Source organism: Nycticebus coucang, chromosome 6, assembly GCF_027406575.1.
Source record: "Nycticebus coucang isolate mNycCou1 chromosome 6, mNycCou1.pri, whole genome shotgun sequence".
NCBI lineage: Eukaryota > Metazoa > Chordata > Mammalia > Primates > Lorisidae > Nycticebus > Nycticebus coucang.
The window spans coordinates 53297644-53314186 of NC_069785.1; the positions used below are offsets into that span (position 1 = coordinate 53297644).

Genomic DNA, 16543 nt, shown 5'->3' on the forward strand with positions numbered 1-16543 from the left:
GTAAATTGTGAATATGCTCAACTACATGAACTGGGTGAGTTTTGGCCTCTCTTCTGGCAGGCAGTTAAATCACTTGCAGGTCACTTTGCTCCTGCCCAAGCTTGTTTTTAAGCTTGGTAATGATGTGTCCACAGCAGCCTTTACCCTGGGGCTAAAGACAAGATTTTTCTAAGGGTTTTATCAGATACCCATTGTCAGTGTAAACAGGGAAGACAGCACTGGGGAAAATCACTAGACAGTATACCAGCTTAGCACACAGAGTCCGAGAGAAGCCTGGGGAGAAGGCGTACACTGAGCACATGGACTCGCAGTAGGCAGCAGCAGATTGCGTCAATGCAGCTTTTCCTGATTTCTTTTATTAAGTTTTAACAGAAAGTGCATATGCAAAATGCAAAGATGTCAAAAGATAAGGGTAAAAGAATCCCAAATCCCCAGGAAGATTGGATAGAAGGAAAAACTGGGTAAAAGGGAACATAAGGTAGGAGTCAACAAATAGCCAATAACACATTTAGAAAGGGGGAGAAGAAAACCAGTTTCATCCCACAGGGCAAGCAAGCCAGGGTTTCCAAATCTAAACTGCTCTGATCAGGGGACGGCGCCTGTGGCTCAGTGAGTGGGGTGCTGGCCCCATATACCGAGGGTGGTGGGTTCGAACTGGGCCCTGGCCAAACTGCAACAACAACAAAAAAGGAGTTCAAAGGATTTAGCCCCTCCTCCCTGCTGATGTGGCAGCACAGATATGGTCACACAGACTTTGCCCTGTCAGGGGTGCCTCAAGGCTCCTTTCATCTTGGGTGGTCTTGAGGGCCTGGCTTCCTGCTTTCCCCTGGATTGAGGGAGGGCACCCTGCTAAGAAATCCACCTGTCTACCTCCCACACCCATTATTTTATGAGACTTCTATCCATGCTGACTGGTGGGAAGGAGAACTTTCTGCTGTGTGAGCTCTGAGAATTTTTCAGTGAACTGTGAGTTCCTTCTCTGGCCCTCTGAAAACCCCCCACCCGTGGAGGGTTATCACCCAGCCCAGGTCTTAGGGGAGCCCCTGCAGATCTGCAGACCTCCTTCTACACTGCTGTCCTTTCTGCTACTCCATCCTGCAAATTCCAGCCACCTCCATCTCCCAAACTCTGATTTTGAACTTCTCAGCTTAGTGAACTTGGCAGGCTCTCATCCCACCCTGTGCTGCTGGGAACCACCTTCCATCAGTGAGCTGGGACAAACCAAGTGTCCCGGCACTGCCTCTGGTCCAAGGCTGCTTAGACCCTGACTGATTTCTAGCTGTGTGGCAGAGTGGCAGTTCCCCATTAACAGAAGCAGAAATTTCACCCACTATCTTTTGTTCACACTTTCACCATCTCTATGAATGGTTAGCCTAGGCCGGGAGGTAGCTCACGCCTGTAATCGTAGCACTCTGGGAGCCGAGGCAGGTGGATTGCCTGAGCTCACAGGTTCAAGACCAGCCTGAGCCAGAGCAAGACCTCATCTCTAAAAATAGCCAGGTGTCGTGGCAGATGCCTGTAGTCCCAGCTACTTGGGAAGCAAAGAAAAGAGAATTCCTTGAGCCCAAGAGTTTGAGGTTGCTGTGAGTTCTGATACCACAACATTCTACCGAGGGTGACAAAGTGAGACTCTGTCTCAAAAAAAAAAAAAAAAAGTATATATATACAATGAATGGTTATCCTAAAAATATTCTACCTGCTTTGCCTTGTGATTAAAAGCATTTTGCATTGGAATGTTACACAAAAGAGCATTAGAGATGGAATCAGAGGTCCTTTGCTGCTCACTTGGCAGCTTCCATTATAACAACCACAGCCTCAGTTTCAAATTCTACAAAGGGATAACTGCCCAGCTGCCAGTCTAGTAGGATGCGAGAAATAAACTAAACAGATGACACCCACTTTTATGGCACCAGACAAACCCCTCTGAGTGTCATGTGCCAGACTTCCAATTTTGCCTCCCTCACCTTCTTTCTGCTGTCACTGTGATCATCCCTCTTGGGGTTCACTATTCCCTCCAACCTCTTGGCCCAGACTAATTTCTCTGAACGTATTGCCACAGAGCCACCTAAAAACATTATTCTTTAATGAATTTATAACCATGCTGCTGCCCTAAAATGGTCATGAAGAGTTATGTGTTTGGTTTATAAAGCTGCTTTCCCCCAAAAGAACAAAGTATAGTATCAGAATATCTTACACAACAGGCTAATATGTTGTTCTTTTTGTCAGGACTACCTGGAGCCACAGGAAATCTGGGTGAAAAGGGAGAAAAAGGAGACCCTGGAGAATTGGGCTCACCAGGAATTGAGGGCCCTCCGGGGCAGAAGGGAGAAAAGGGAGACAAAGGAGATGTGTCCAATGATGTGCTGCTGGCAGGTGAGAGGGGCTCCCGGGCTCTCGCGGGGATGCAGGGCCCAGAGGACCCCCTGGGTGTCACTACAGGGGCTGCTCCGTGTCTTCTGTCCTCACTGGCTGTGTGTGGTCACGTGTCTTGCAACATGCTTTGAAATTCTGCATTATTCCACATGGGCAAGACCAGATCTGGGATCTAAACATAAGTCATTTAGATAATTCAGATCCAAAAACCATGGTTGGATTAGATGGGATGAAGGAAGCCTCATTTTCCAAATATCTATTGAAATCCAGCACAATCCAGAACAAGACAAGAACTTGGGAAACCTCAGGGGATAACTGACAAAAAGCACCAGCATTTTCTTCACAGTCGAGCCAGAGCCATCCTCAGGCCCTGCTCTTAAGCCTTTTGACATAGAATTGCGGCAATACGCAGTGGGTGATTTTCCAGGCCAGAGTAAGAGCAGATGTTTGGTGTTCTGGGGAGAAGAGGGTAAGATGGCAGTGGGCCACCACAAAGATAATCACATGGTGGGAAGGGGACAGTTGATGCTCACAGAAGAGGAGGAACCAGAACTTGAGAATCAACTTCTTGTTTACTTCACAGACCATTAATAGAACACATTAACTGTTCTATTAATGTACTCAATAAACATGTCCTGATTACCAGAGAGCACCATTTATGAGTCAGAGACTTTGCTAGTAGCTAGAAATGAATATGACAGAATATCTGTCCTTAAGAAGCTAGGATGATGGCTGGGCGTCCGTAGCTCGGTGAGTAGGGTGCCAGCCACATACACTGAGAGGGGCAGTTTTAAGCCGGCCCAGGCCTGCTAAACAACAATGACAACTGCAACCAAAAAATAGCCAGGCATTGTGGCAGGCGCCTGATGTCCCAGCTACTCGGGAGGCTGAGGCAAGAGAACCTCTTGTGCCCAAGAGTTGGAGGTTGCTGTGAACTGTGATGCCTCAGCACTCTACCAAGGGCAACACAGTAAGACTCTGTCTCAAAAAAAAAAAAAAAACCTAGGATGATACCAGATGTTTAGAATAATGACCCCAAATCAGTCACCCATCCATCCAACCATCCCTCCAGCCTTGGCTGAGTGCCTACTATTTACCAGACACTGTTTAAGACGAAAGCATCAAGGGAAGATCAAATTATATTTCATATACTTTGTTTTAAACAGAGGGTGTTTAAATGTATTGCCAGCATAATAGACATAAATATATTTGAAAAGCATAAGATCATGTTACACTTTGGTTGTATGGGAAATCTACACATCCAGAATACTGTGTTTGCCTGACCAAGTGAGGGGTAATAATGAACCCTTCAGAAAAGCACCAAGGGTGGGGGAGATGGGAGGTCATGGTGTGTGACACACCTCTTGTGGGCAGGACACAATTATAAGAGGGAATTTAAAAAACAAATGCAATCAGCGCAACGTCGTTCTTTGTACCCTCAATGAATCTCCAAAAATAAAAAAAAAAAAAGAAAGAAAGAAATGCCCCAGTTGAAAAGACCTGGCCAGAGCTGAGTGTGTCCCCTAAGAGAGAGTAGAGAAGGTACCTACGGATTTCTGTCCCTCCCTGAATGGACAGAAACTTGTCTCCAACCCTGCTACCCTTACTTGCCTACTCTAAAGAGGCTGAAAAGGCTTATTTGGTCTGGCTGTGAAACGGTGGCTGAAGAGACCTTAGCTCACCAGTTTGGGCCCAGGACAGGAGGTCGAATCACGGGAAGGGCTAGACAGCTCAGCCAGTGGCATTTTTATGAAAGCTCTACAACCAACTGCCCCTGCAAAGTGCTGCCCCGACATGGGCCACCTGCAGTTAGTGGAGCACCTGACTCTGTCTGCAGCTGTCAAAGCCTTTGCAGCAGTGACCTCACTGGTCCCCTCAGGGCAGGGCAGGGATTAGGAGACTCAACTTTTTTAAATTATTTATTTATTTACTTATTTTTTATTGTTGGGGATTCATTGGCGGTACAATAGGCTAGGTTATACTGATTGCATTTGTTAGGTAAAGTCCCTCTCGCAATTGTGTCTTGCCCCCAAAAGGTGTGGCACACACCAAGGCCCCAACCCCCTTCCTCCTTCCCTCTCTCTGTTCTTCCGTTCTCCACCCCTCCCTCCTTCTTTCTCTTCTGCTCTCCCCTTCTCCCACCATGACCTTAATTGTCATTAATTGTCCTCATAACAAAATTGGGTACATAGGATTCATGCTTCTCCATTCTTGTGATGCTTTACTAAGAATAATGTCTTCCACTTCCATCCAGGTTAATACGAAGGCTGTAAAGTCTCCTTTTTTTTAATGGCTGAATAGTATTCCATGGTGTACATATACCACAGCTTGTTAATCCATTCCTGGGTTGGTGGGCATTTAGGCTGTTTCCACATTTTGGCGATTGTAAATTGAGCTGCAATAAACAGTCTAGTACAGGTGTCCTTATGATAAAAGGATTTTTTTCCTTCTGGGTAGATACCCAGTAATGGGATTGCAGGATCAAATGGGAGGACTAGCTTGAGCGCTTTGAGGTTTCTCCATACTTCCTTCCAGAAAGGTTGTACTAGTTTGCAGTCCCACCAGCAGTGTGAAAGTGTTCCCTTCTCTCCACATCCACGCCAGCATCTGCAGTTTTGAGATTTTGTGATGTGGGCCATTCTCACTGGGGTTAGATGATATCTCAGGGTGGTTTTGATTTGCATTTCTCTAATAGATAGGGATGATGAGCATGTTTTCATATGTTTGTTAGCCATTCATCTGTCTTCTTTAGAGAAGTTTCTATTCATGTCTCTTGCCCATTGATATATGGGATTGTTGGCTTTTTTCTTTTTTTTTTTTTGGTTTTTGGCCAGGGCTGGGTTTGAACCCACCACCTCCGGCATATGGGACCGGCGCCCTACCCCTTGAGCCACAGGCGCCACCCTGTTGGCTTTTTTCATGTGGATTAATTTGAGTTCTCTATAGATCCTAGTTATCAAGCTTTTGTCTGATTCAAAATATGCAAATATCCTTTCCCATTGTGTAGGTTGTCTCTTTGCTTTGGTTATTGTCTCCTTAGCTGTACAGAAGCTTTTCAGTTTAATGAAGTCCCATTTGTTCATTTTCGTTGTTGTTGGAATTGCCATGGCAGTCTTCTTCATGAAGTCTTTCCCCAGGCCAATATCTTCCAGTGTTTTTCCTATGCTTTCTTGGAGGATTTTTATTGTTTCATGCCTTAAATTTAAGTCCTTTATCCATCTTGAATCAATTTTTGTGAGTGGAGAAAGGTGTGGGTCCAGTTTCAGTATTTTACATGTGGATATCCAGTTCTCCCAACACCATTTATTGAATAGGGAGTCTTTCCCCCAAGCTATGTTCTTGTTTGGTTTATCAAAGATTAGGTGGTTGTAAGATGTTAGTTTCATTTCCTGGTTTTCTACTCAATTCCAAGTGTCTATGTCTCTATTTTTGTGCCAGTACCATGCTGTCTTGACCACTAGGGGGCTTTGTAGTACAGACTAAAATCTGGTATGCTGATGCCCCCAGCTTTATTTTTATTACTAAGAACTGCCTTAGCTATACGGGGTTTTTTCCGGTTCCATACAAAACGCAGAATCATTTTTTCCAAATACAGAAAGTACGATGTTGGTATTTTAATAGCAATGGCATTGAATAGGTAGATTGCTTTGGAAAGTATAGACATCTTAACAATGTTGATTCTTCCCATCCATGAGCATGGTATGTTCTTCCATTTGTTAATATCCTCTGCTATTTCCTTTCTGAGGATTTCATAATTTTCTTTATAGAGGTCCTTCACCTCCTTCGTTAGGTATATTCCTAGGTATTTCATTTTCTTTGAAACTATGGTGAAGGGAGTTGTGTCCTTAATTAACTTCTCATCTTCACTGTTATTGGCGTATACAAAGGCTACTGACTTGTGGACATTGATTTTATATCCTGAAACATTACTGTATTTTTTGATGACTTCTAGGAGTCTTGTGGTTGAGTCTTTGGGATTCTCTAAGTATAAGATCATGTCGTCAGCAAAGAGGGAGACTCTGCTCCCATTTGGATTCCCTGTATTTCCTTGTCTTGCCTAATTGTACTGGCTAGAACTTCCAGCACTATGTTGAATAGTAAAGGTGACAGAGGACAACCTTGTCTGGTTCCAGTTCTAAGAGAAAAGCTTTCAGTTTTACTCCATTCAGTAAAATATTAGCTGTGAGTTTGTCATAGATAGCTTCAATCAGTTTTAGAAATGTGCCACCTATGCCTATACTCTTCAGTGTTCTAATTAGAAAAGGATGCTGGATTTTATCAAATGCTTTGTCTGCATCTATTGAGAGGATCATACGATCATTATTTTTGCCTCTGTTAATATGGTGGATAACGTTTATGGACTTACATATGTTAAACCAGCCTTGCATCCCTGGGATGAAACCTACTTGATTATGATGTATGACTTTTTTGATGTTAAGCTGTAATCTGTTGGCTAGGATTTTGTTGAGAATTTTTGCATCTATATTCATGAGTGAGATTGGTCTGAAATTCTCCTTTTTGGTCGGGTCTTTTCCTGGTTTTGGTATCAGGGTGATGTTTGCTTCATAGAATGTGTTGGGGAAGATTCCTTCCTCCTCAATTTTTTGAAATAATTTCTGCAGTACAGGAATAAGCTCTTCCTTGAAAGTTTGATAGAATTCTGGTGTGAAGCCATCTGGACCAGGGCATTTTTTTTGTTGGAAGCTTTTTTATTGTTTCTTTAATCTCAGTGCTTGAAATTGGTCTGTTCAGGAATTCTGTTTCTTCCTGGCTAAGTTTAGGGAGAGGGTGTGATTCCAAATATTGATCCATTTCCTTCACATTGTGAAATTTCTGGGCATAGAGTTTCTGGTAGTATTCAGAGATGATCTCTTGTATCTCTGCGGGATCAGTTATTTCCCCTTTATCATTTCTGATTGAGGTTACTAGAGATTTTACTTTTCTATTTCTTGTTAGTCTGGCCAATGGTTTATCTATTTTATGTATTTTTTCAAAAAACCAACTCCTTGTTTCATTAATTTTCTGAATGATTCTTTTGTTTTCAATTTCATTGATCTCTGATTTGATTTTGGATTTTTCTTTTCTTCTACTGACATTAGGCTTAGATTGTTCTTCTTTTTCCAATTCCATAAGATCTCTTGTGAGATTGTTGATGTGCTCTCATTCTGTTTTTCGAATGTAGGCATCTAAAGCAATAAATTTTCCTCTCAAAACTGCTTTTGCAGTATCCCACAGGTTTTGGTAGCTTGTGTCTTCATTGTTGTTATGCTCAAGGAAGTTAATGATTTCCTGTTTTATTTCTTTCTGCACCCATTCAACAGAAGGTTAATTTCCATGCCTTTGTGTGGGGTTGAACGTTTTTGTTAGAGTTGAGTTCCACTTTTAGTGCGTTATGGTCTGAGAAGATACAAGGTAAAATTTCAATTCTTATGATTCTGCTGATATTTGTTTTGTGTCCCAGGATATGATCAATTTTGGAGAATGTTCCATGGGGTGTTGAGAAGAATGTGTATTCTTCATCTTTGGGATGGAGTGTTCTATATGCATCTATCAAGCACAGTTGTTCTAGGGTCTCATTTAAATCTCTTATATCTTTGTTTAATTTCTGTTTAGAGGATCTTTCCAGCTCTGTAAGAGGAGTGTTAAAGTCCCCTGTTATGATGGTATTATCAGATATCATATTCCTCAGACTGATAGGGTCTGTTTCAAGAATCTGGGAGCATTTAAATTGGGTACATAAATATTTAGAATTGAAACATCTTCTTGTTGTATTTTTCCCTTGACCAATATAAAGTGACCATCTTTGTCTTTTTTGACTTTAGTTGCTTTAAATCCACATGTATCTGAAAATAAGATCACAACTCCTCTTATCTTCTGAATTCCATTTGCCTGAAAAATTGTCTTCCAACCCTTGACTCGGAGCTTTAATTTGTCTTTTGAAGCCAGGTGTGTTTCCTGCAGACAGCAAATGGATGGCTTTTGTTTTTTAATCTAGTCAGCCAATCTATGTCTCTTCAGTGGGGAATTCAAGCCATTAACATTTATTGAGATAATTGATAAGTATGGTAGTATTCTATTCATCTTATTTTGTGAGAGTCCATTGCTTAGTTTTATCTTTTGCATCAGTTTGGAAGTTAGATTCTGTCCTTTAATTTCTGATGTTCTTACTTTGCTGCTGATCCATTGTGATGGTCAGTGTGTAGAAGAGGTTGAAGTATTTCCTGTAGAGCTGGTCTTGTGGCGAATTTCCTCAATATTTGTATATCCGTAAATTATTTGATTTCTCCGTCAATTGTAAAGCTTAGCTTAGCAGGGTATAGAATTCTGGGCTGGAAATTGTTCTGTTTAAGTAGATTAAAGGTAGATGACCACTGTCTTCTTGCTTGGAAAGTTTCATTAGAGAAGTCTGCAGTCACTCTGATGGATTTGCCCCTGTAGGTCAACTAGCGTTTACTCCTGGCAGCTTGCAGAATCCTTTCTTTTGTCTTGACGTTGGACAGGTTCATCACAATGTGTCTTGGAGAAGCTCAGTTAGAGTTGAGGGTGACCTGGGGTCTGATATCCCTCTGAAAGCAGTGTGTCAGAATCTTTGGTGATATTTGGGAAATTTTCTTTTATAATATTCTCTAGTATGGCTTCCTTTCCTCTGGGGAATCCTTCTTCCCCTTTTGGGATTCCTATAACTCATATGTTGGAACGCTTCATAAAGTCCCATAATTCTGACAATGAACGTTCTGCTTTCTCTCTCTTCTTTCTGCCTCTTTAATCATCTGAGTTATCTCAAGAACTTTGTCCTCTACCTCTGAAATTCTTTCTTCTGCATGGTCTAACCTGTTGCTGATACTTTCCTTTGCATCTTTAAGTTCCCTAATTGACTGCTTCAGTTCCTCCAGCTCCTCTATATCTTTCTATATTCTTCATATCGTTCATCTCTTATTTGATTCTGTTTTTTGATTTCCTTTTGGTTATTTTCCACTTTATTAGCAGTTTCCTTCATTGTTTCCATCATTTCCTTCATTGTTTTCTTTCTTTTTTTTTTTTTTTGTAGAGACAGAGTCTCACTTTACTGCCCTCGGTAGAGTGCCGTGGCGTCACACGGCTCACAGCAACCTCCAGCTCTTGGGCTTATGTGATTCTCTTGCCTCAGCCTCCCGAGCAGCTGGGACTACAGGCGCCCACCACAACGCCTGGCTATTTTTTTGTTGCAGTTCGGCCGGGGCTGGGTTTGAACCCACCACCCTCGGTATATGGGGCCTGCGCCCTACTCACTGAGCCACAGGTGCTGCCCTCCTTCATTGTTTTCATCATGTGTATTCTAAATTCCCTTTCCTTCATTCCTAACATTTCTTTATAGGTGGAATCCTCTGCAGTAGCTACCTCATAGTCCCTTGGAGGGGTTGCTCTGGACTGGTTCTTCATGTTGCCAGGAGTTTTCTGCTGATTCTTCCTCATGAGTGATTTCTTTTATCTGTTTCCTTGCCCTAATTTTCCTTTCACTTCCTCTTGCTCTTTAAGTTCCCATGCCTGTGGACTAAGGTTTCGATGAGTCCTTTTGGTACAGGACCAGAAGGATGAGAAGGTTGAAGAGCAAGAAGGGATAAAAGAAAGAAAAAGAAAGAAAGAAAATAAAATAGAAAAAGGAGAGGGGGTGGGTAAAAGGGAATATTGACAAAAAGAAGAGAGGCACAGAAAGAGGAAGACAGAGCAATATAGGTGTACAGTAGGGTACTTTGACACAATCTTAAAAAAACCCCAACCTCTGGGGGTGCCTGGTTGGGTGGTTCCCTTGAGGTCAGCAGCTCTTTGCTAACCTGATCAGACACAGTACCCCACCTTCCACCAAGTAGAGAGGAAAGACAAAAATGCTATAAATCAAACCAAAACAAGCAAACAGAAAACTTTATGGGATAAAATTGGGTGAAAAACCAAATAATAGGGGTAGAAACACTAGCAAAAATGAAGTTCTAATTGTTGAAAAAGGTAGCAATGGGAAATTGTAGTTAAACTAGAAAAATGGAGAAAGAAAAGAAAGAAAAAGAAAAGAAAAAATCTGTACGGAAAAGGTTGAAATTAAAAAACAAAACAACAACGACAAAATAAACAAAAAACAAACAAACTAACAATAACAACAACAACAAAAATAAAGCATTATATATATCTTGTTGAATATTGTCTGGGCAACAGGTGGTCTTTTGGGGTATGAGATGTTAATCACAATGCTGATACAACTGGAGGCCTCTGCTGATTTCTCAAACCCCACAGGGTGGAGACCCTAAATCTCTCTTCAGCCCTCTTAAAAGGCACTTTAAACTTCTAAATGTGGCTAAGCAGAAGCTTTCCCAGGAAAGTGCTTGTCTCTGGGATCACTGCTAAAGTGGCTATCAACTTACTCAGTGTGCCAAAACAGGTCTCACTCTGCCCCTCAGGGTTAAGGCTGTAAGGTGGCTCAGTCATTGCCTTTAGGCTGCTCAGTCTCCTGCCCCATCCTTGCTCTGCGACCCTGAGGATGGAGCTTGCCGGGGCAGTTCTCTCACAATGGCTCCCTGCGGCCCAGAGCCGAACACTATTAGCTCCATCCAGCTCAGTGGCTCAGTCTGGGGCCCTAGACAACACCCAAAGTTCTCTACACTCCTGCTCAAGCTCTCCCCAAGGTAGTTCAACTGAGTGCCAAGTCCAAAAATACCAAGACAGTTCACAGGCAAGGCCTTTCCGGTTTGCAGTCTCACTGCTGCTGTACTTACAGCTCCCCGCGGGATTAGACCAATCAAACACACGCAACCTCTTGCCAGTTTTCCACTGTTTTTGTCCTCCTCTTGGGGTCCAGAAGTCTCTTGCTGACTCCCTGTATCCTCAAAGGGATGATTATAGGCAGATCCCACCAGCCAGAGATGCCTGGAGTCTTATCTCCCCAGACTCACGGTGCCCAGTTGCAGGAAAGCTGTTACTCGGCCACCATCTTCCGGAGGAAACAGCTGCACCACCACTCCAGCGACGCCCTTTTTTTTTTTTGAGACAGTGTCCAACTATGTCGCCTTGGGTAGAGTGCCGTGGCGTCACAGCTCACAGCAACCTCAACTCTTGGGCTTAAGTGATTCTCTTGCCTCTGCCTCCCAAGTAGCTGGGACTACAGGCGCCCGCCACAACACCTGGCTATTTTTTGTTGCAGTTGTCATTGTTGTTCAGCTGCCCCTGGGCTGGATTCCTACCCACCAGCCTGGGTGTATGTGGCTGGCGCCATGCCCACTGAGCTATAGGCACCGCCGGAGGCTCAATTTTGAGATGAAGAAACAGGCCCAGAAGGGTTATGGTCTCTACCCAAGGTCACAAAGCTGAATAGAACCAGAACATAAAGGTGCTCCTGATTTCTTCTACCACCCAGAGCAGGGCTTTTTAGGCTATCTGCATACTAGGAGATTTGGGGGAGGTACAGGTGGCCCACCTCCCCAGCCGCATTCTGAGTTAATTGCTCCAAGATGGGGCCTGGACCTTTCTATTTTATTTTTTTTTTAAAGACAGAGTCTCATTTTGTCACCTTTGGTAGAGGCTGTGGCATCATAGCTCACAGCAACCTCAAACTCTTGGGCTCAAGTGACTCTCTTATCTCAGCCTCCCAAGTAGCTGGGACTACAGGCATCTGCCACAACACCTGGCTATTTTTAGAGATGAGGTCTCGCTCTGGCTCAGGCTGGTCTTGAACCTGTGAGCTCAGACAATCCACCCGCCTCAGCCTCCCAGAGTGCTGGGATTACAGGCATGAGCCACCGCACCTGGCCGGAGCCTGGGCCTTTTTAGATGACTCCAATAAGCAATTGGGGTTGAGGTCCACTGACACTGGCCAGTGGACACAGGATGAGCGTTGGAGTGAAGCACGCCAGAAATGGTGTTCCAGCTCTCTTTGGGTTGTAACTTTGGGGAAACTGCTTGACTTCCCTAAGACTCGGTTTTCTGAAGGGGACACTACTACTCAGTTGGGAAGAACGACAGGAAGACTATGAACCTGTTGGCACAGTCCCTGGCACGTAGCTGGTACTTGGCACCTTCTGAGTTCTTCCCCAACTCAGCATAGACAGTGCTACAGTAAGTTACCCCCGGGGACAGCCCAGTGACACTCCTGGAGTTGCTGACCCACTTTCCCTCTCAGAAACCCAATCTCCGTTTATAGCTCTTTAATCAATTTCTCTCCTTCCCCTTCCCTCCCCTTTCTCCTTCCCTCTCTCCCCTTTCTCTGCTCTCCCTCTCCAGGTGCCAAAGGAGATCAAGGCCTACCCGGCCCACCTGGGCCTCCAGGGCCCCCCGGTCCTCCAGGACCCCCCGGAAGCAGAAGAGCCAAAGGCCCTCGGCAGCCAAACATGTTCAACGGCCAGTGCTCAGGTCACCAACCCCTGCCGGGGAACCCACCTCTTCCACTAACAATCGCAAACTCTTGGTCTGCACCCCAGGCTTGGCGACCAGATCTTTTTAAAACACAAGGAGGAGATTTAGTTCAAAATGAGGGTCCACATTGTGCACCATGCTCGTGGGAGGTCTGAGCAGTCTGCCCGGGGCTGGCCCTCTCCTCTACCCTTTATTTATCACATCTGCTCTTCCACCTGGCCTATCCACCGTCCCTCTACCCTAAGCAGTTCTGAAAGCTCAGCTGGTAACTTTTCATAGTGACACACTCTTTGGAGAGTGAGGGCCTCATCTGGTGCTGGAGAAGTTCATGTTGGTTAGCTCCTCACAGGGAGTAACCACAGGGCTCCTGCTGCCACCACTAACTGTGCAGTGCCAGGTGGGGTGCTTCCCGCTCAGCTCAGTTAATTCTCAGAACAATCCCATGATATTGGAGTCACTGTCTCCAATTTAACAGATACAAAACTGACCCCGTAAGGAGGTAAACAGCTTGCCCAAGTTCACCCAATTAGTTAAGTGGCAGAGCAAGTATCTGAATGCAGGTGTGCCTGACTGTAAAGCCCCAGCTCTTAGGCCAGGGCATCGTCCTATCAGAGATGGAGATCTGCACTTTGTGACCTGATCCAAGCTGGCCGAGCGCCAGGATTAACTGATATCTGGTGGGCCAATAGGCCTTGTTCTTTAGCTAGTTTGTTGCAGGAGTGGCCACCGGATTGAAAGCTAATTAGAAATCAAGGATCATATTAATGGAAAATATTTGTAGTGTGACACTAGAACTTCCCCTCAGAGGCAGCCTCAGACCTATCCCCTCACTTAAACTACGAGGAGCCGCACTCAAGGCCATCATCTCTGTGGCAAACAGAGAGGAGGATCCTAACTGGAATTTCTCTCAGACTTGTGGCTGTTACTGCCACTTTCCTGAACAGTCTTCGGTTCTGTCTGGTGTGCTATTCTTCCTGGAAGAATTTTGGGGGGCATGCACTCAGCTGTCAGAGTGGGTGAATCTGTGCTTTCAAAGATGTCCCTATCCTCCCCCCTGATTATCACTCCAGCAGAGCGTGGGCAGCACCGCCCCATCCATTAGCACCAGCCCTCTGTGCAGCTTCGCAGGGAGAATGAGTTGAGCAGGGCCTTCCTCCAAGAGAAGGGGTCTGACCTGAGCTTTTGCAGAATTCTAATTTGCCAAAGAAATTAGCAGCCGGTGACAGTCTGTGCCTGGAGAAGCAGTCTCCTCTGCCAGGCCTACCTGTTAAGAGGCTAGGTGGGCAGGGGTTGGGCCTGGAATTGTGAAAACTGCTTTAAATGACAGCCCATTAACTACACTCTGCCTCCTAGAAATGAGTCCTGGGTTGCCAGGCATTTGCATTTGAACTTGACCCTCTCTCCTGCTCCAATTCCATTTCCTTAACACCCTTTAATTTCCTGAGTGGAAGCTCCAAATAAAACCCAGAGGCAGCAGGACTGCATGTGGGGGAGCTGTAACGGACCCCCGAGAGCTTGCTCTCTCCTAGTAGTCGAAGGCTTCAGAGAAACAAGGGCCCACCCAGCTAGGAAGAAGCTTGGAGATCATGTAATGCCCTTCTTATCTTACTGATAAAGAAACCCTTCGGATTATTCTGTGAGCTTCCCTACTGACAGTAGAGAGTCCAACCTTTCTGATAACCACAAGGTGATTTGAACCCCTCAGAATTTGTCTAGGTGGGGGGCATGGCCTTTCTCAGAAAGCCAAAAAAGCCCAACTTGCCCTCTCTGCAGTCCAGCCCACCCTCTGTCCTGCCTGGCTTCTACTACCCCAGGTACCTCTTCACCAAGTCTGAATGAAACCCATTCATTAAGGGTAACACTGACAAGCCAAGGAGAATGAATTACAGCTCAGGTGTATCCTCAAACCAACCATGAATCAGGTACCTGCCAAGGGCCTGTGCCCTGCAGACCTTTAGCATAGACAGTGGGGAATGGTCTGGAGGGGACTCCAGCATCTCTGGGCCCAGCTGACTCTAGGTTCCTTCTTCCTCTGAGGTGCTGTGATTCCTCTCCTTATCTTCTCCCAGGAGAAGCTGGGTAAAGTAGACTACCCCACCTTTGAGGCTGCTTCCTCATAGCACCCCACCAGCCACCCTGAGAGTGAAAATCCTTCCAGAACAATATGAGCATGCTGGTGATATCACCTGCCAGAGATGCTAGGGAGCTGTCGACAAGCTTCCTTTCTCCACCCTCACCCCCCTCACCCCCAATTGCTGAGGGCTTGAATGGGTGCTATAGGTCACTTTCTCCCTTTCTCTGACACCCTTTTGGAATTGTATTATCTTAGCAACTGTGGTCATGGAAAGTTTGTTGGGAACTCACCAAGTAGAGGTGGAGGGACAGTGAATTTGGAAATGCCTGGGTACTTAAAAGCGAGCAACCAAGAAATTTGGCAGGCCTGTTGCAAGGGATGCTTCTGGGACTGAAATCTGGAATGCGGTGGGAAAAGCAGCACAGATCACACTGCACCGGCTGTCTCGCTCTGACTGTTGCTGCTATTTTAGGAGAGACATGTGCCATACCAAATGATGACACCTTGGTTGGAAAAGCTGATGAGAAAATCAGTGAGCACCGTTCCCCTCAAGCAGGTACAGAAACAAAACATCCTGTTTTGAAATTCAGAAGCTGGATCCCTTAAAGTCATAACTGGCGGGTGAGTAACTTTTCTTTCTCTTCCTGGGGCAGAATCCATGATCACTTCCATTGGAAAACCAACACAAGTATTGAAACTTACGGAGACATTTGGGACCTGGATAAGAGAGTCTGCTAACAAGAGTGATGAGCGCATCTGGGTGACTGAACACTTTTCAGGTACTTTCCTTGGCAGACAATCCATCTCTGTGTGGTAATTGTATTTTTCATCCGTTGCCTACTTCCAGGCTTACTCTGTTTCTGTGTGTCTGAAGTTCCTGCTCCTTGGTTTAATAAACCGCTCTTTATTTTAGCACAAATGAATGGGCAGAATACATTCCTCATGGTGGCAAGTTCTGCCATTCAGGTCACAAGGACATGACTAGGACACTCTTAAGTATAGCCTATCTGATTTTAGGCAAAATATCCAGAAGGAAACAAATAGCATTACAACTACAGGCCTTATAAACCTCGAACTAAGATGTAGAAGAAACGTCAGTGGCAAATACCTTGTGCACCAGCCATCTTTCTCTAAGGGCGCCCCCTCCTGGGAGGGTGCCACCTCTGGCCATCTTTCTTAGATACCTGTTAGACAGAGAGCCCCGGGAAGGTGAGGTGTCACCTTGCAGTTACACAGTATCAAAGCATGAGACCCCAGTCGCACTGTCCCAAAGGAATGTGGTCAGGAACTGCCAGTGGGGTAAGAATGGCCTCATTCCCGAAGGGGTCTAGTCATACACACTGGTTGGAGAAACAGCTAAGAAGAAAGAGCTTTATTTCATCAGTGCTAACTGGTCAGATCACCAGCTAAGAAGGATTCTGTGACTCGAAAGGGAAGAGTGGTACTGTTCATTAGCAGGGGCTGCTGTGAAGTGCAGGAAGAGCCAGGGAGGGTCTGAGGGTGACTGGGAAAGTGCAAAGGTCCTGCTGTTAGTCCTGGTATCGGCCTGCACAGCTCTGGGAGAGTGGGCTGGGGAGAGGGAGGTCCATAGTTCTCTCAGGAGAAGCAAAGACAATTCTGCGGCTACTAGGTTTGAAAGACACTCCAGGAATTCATGGGGAGAATTGCACTTTGAACTCTTCATACTGGATAGAGGACCTTGGGAACATCTCACTGGTGACT

The 16543-nt window shown here is 45.1% G+C and overlaps 1 protein-coding gene across 2 annotated transcripts in view; it reads left to right on the forward strand.

The window, feature by feature from the left end:
- The window catches only part of GLDN (gliomedin), a 69962-nt gene that overhangs the window by 44671 nt on the left and 8748 nt on the right, over positions 1-16543 (forward strand). For both annotated transcript variants that reach the window (XM_053595981.1, XM_053595982.1), the window contains exons 5-8: positions 2227-2373; positions 12616-12744; positions 15294-15377; positions 15475-15600. In XM_053595981.1, coding sequence (XP_053451956.1) covers positions 2227-2373; positions 12616-12744; positions 15294-15377; positions 15475-15600 — 486 coding nt within the window. The remainder of the gene's footprint in view (positions 1-2226; positions 2374-12615; positions 12745-15293; positions 15378-15474; positions 15601-16543) is intronic.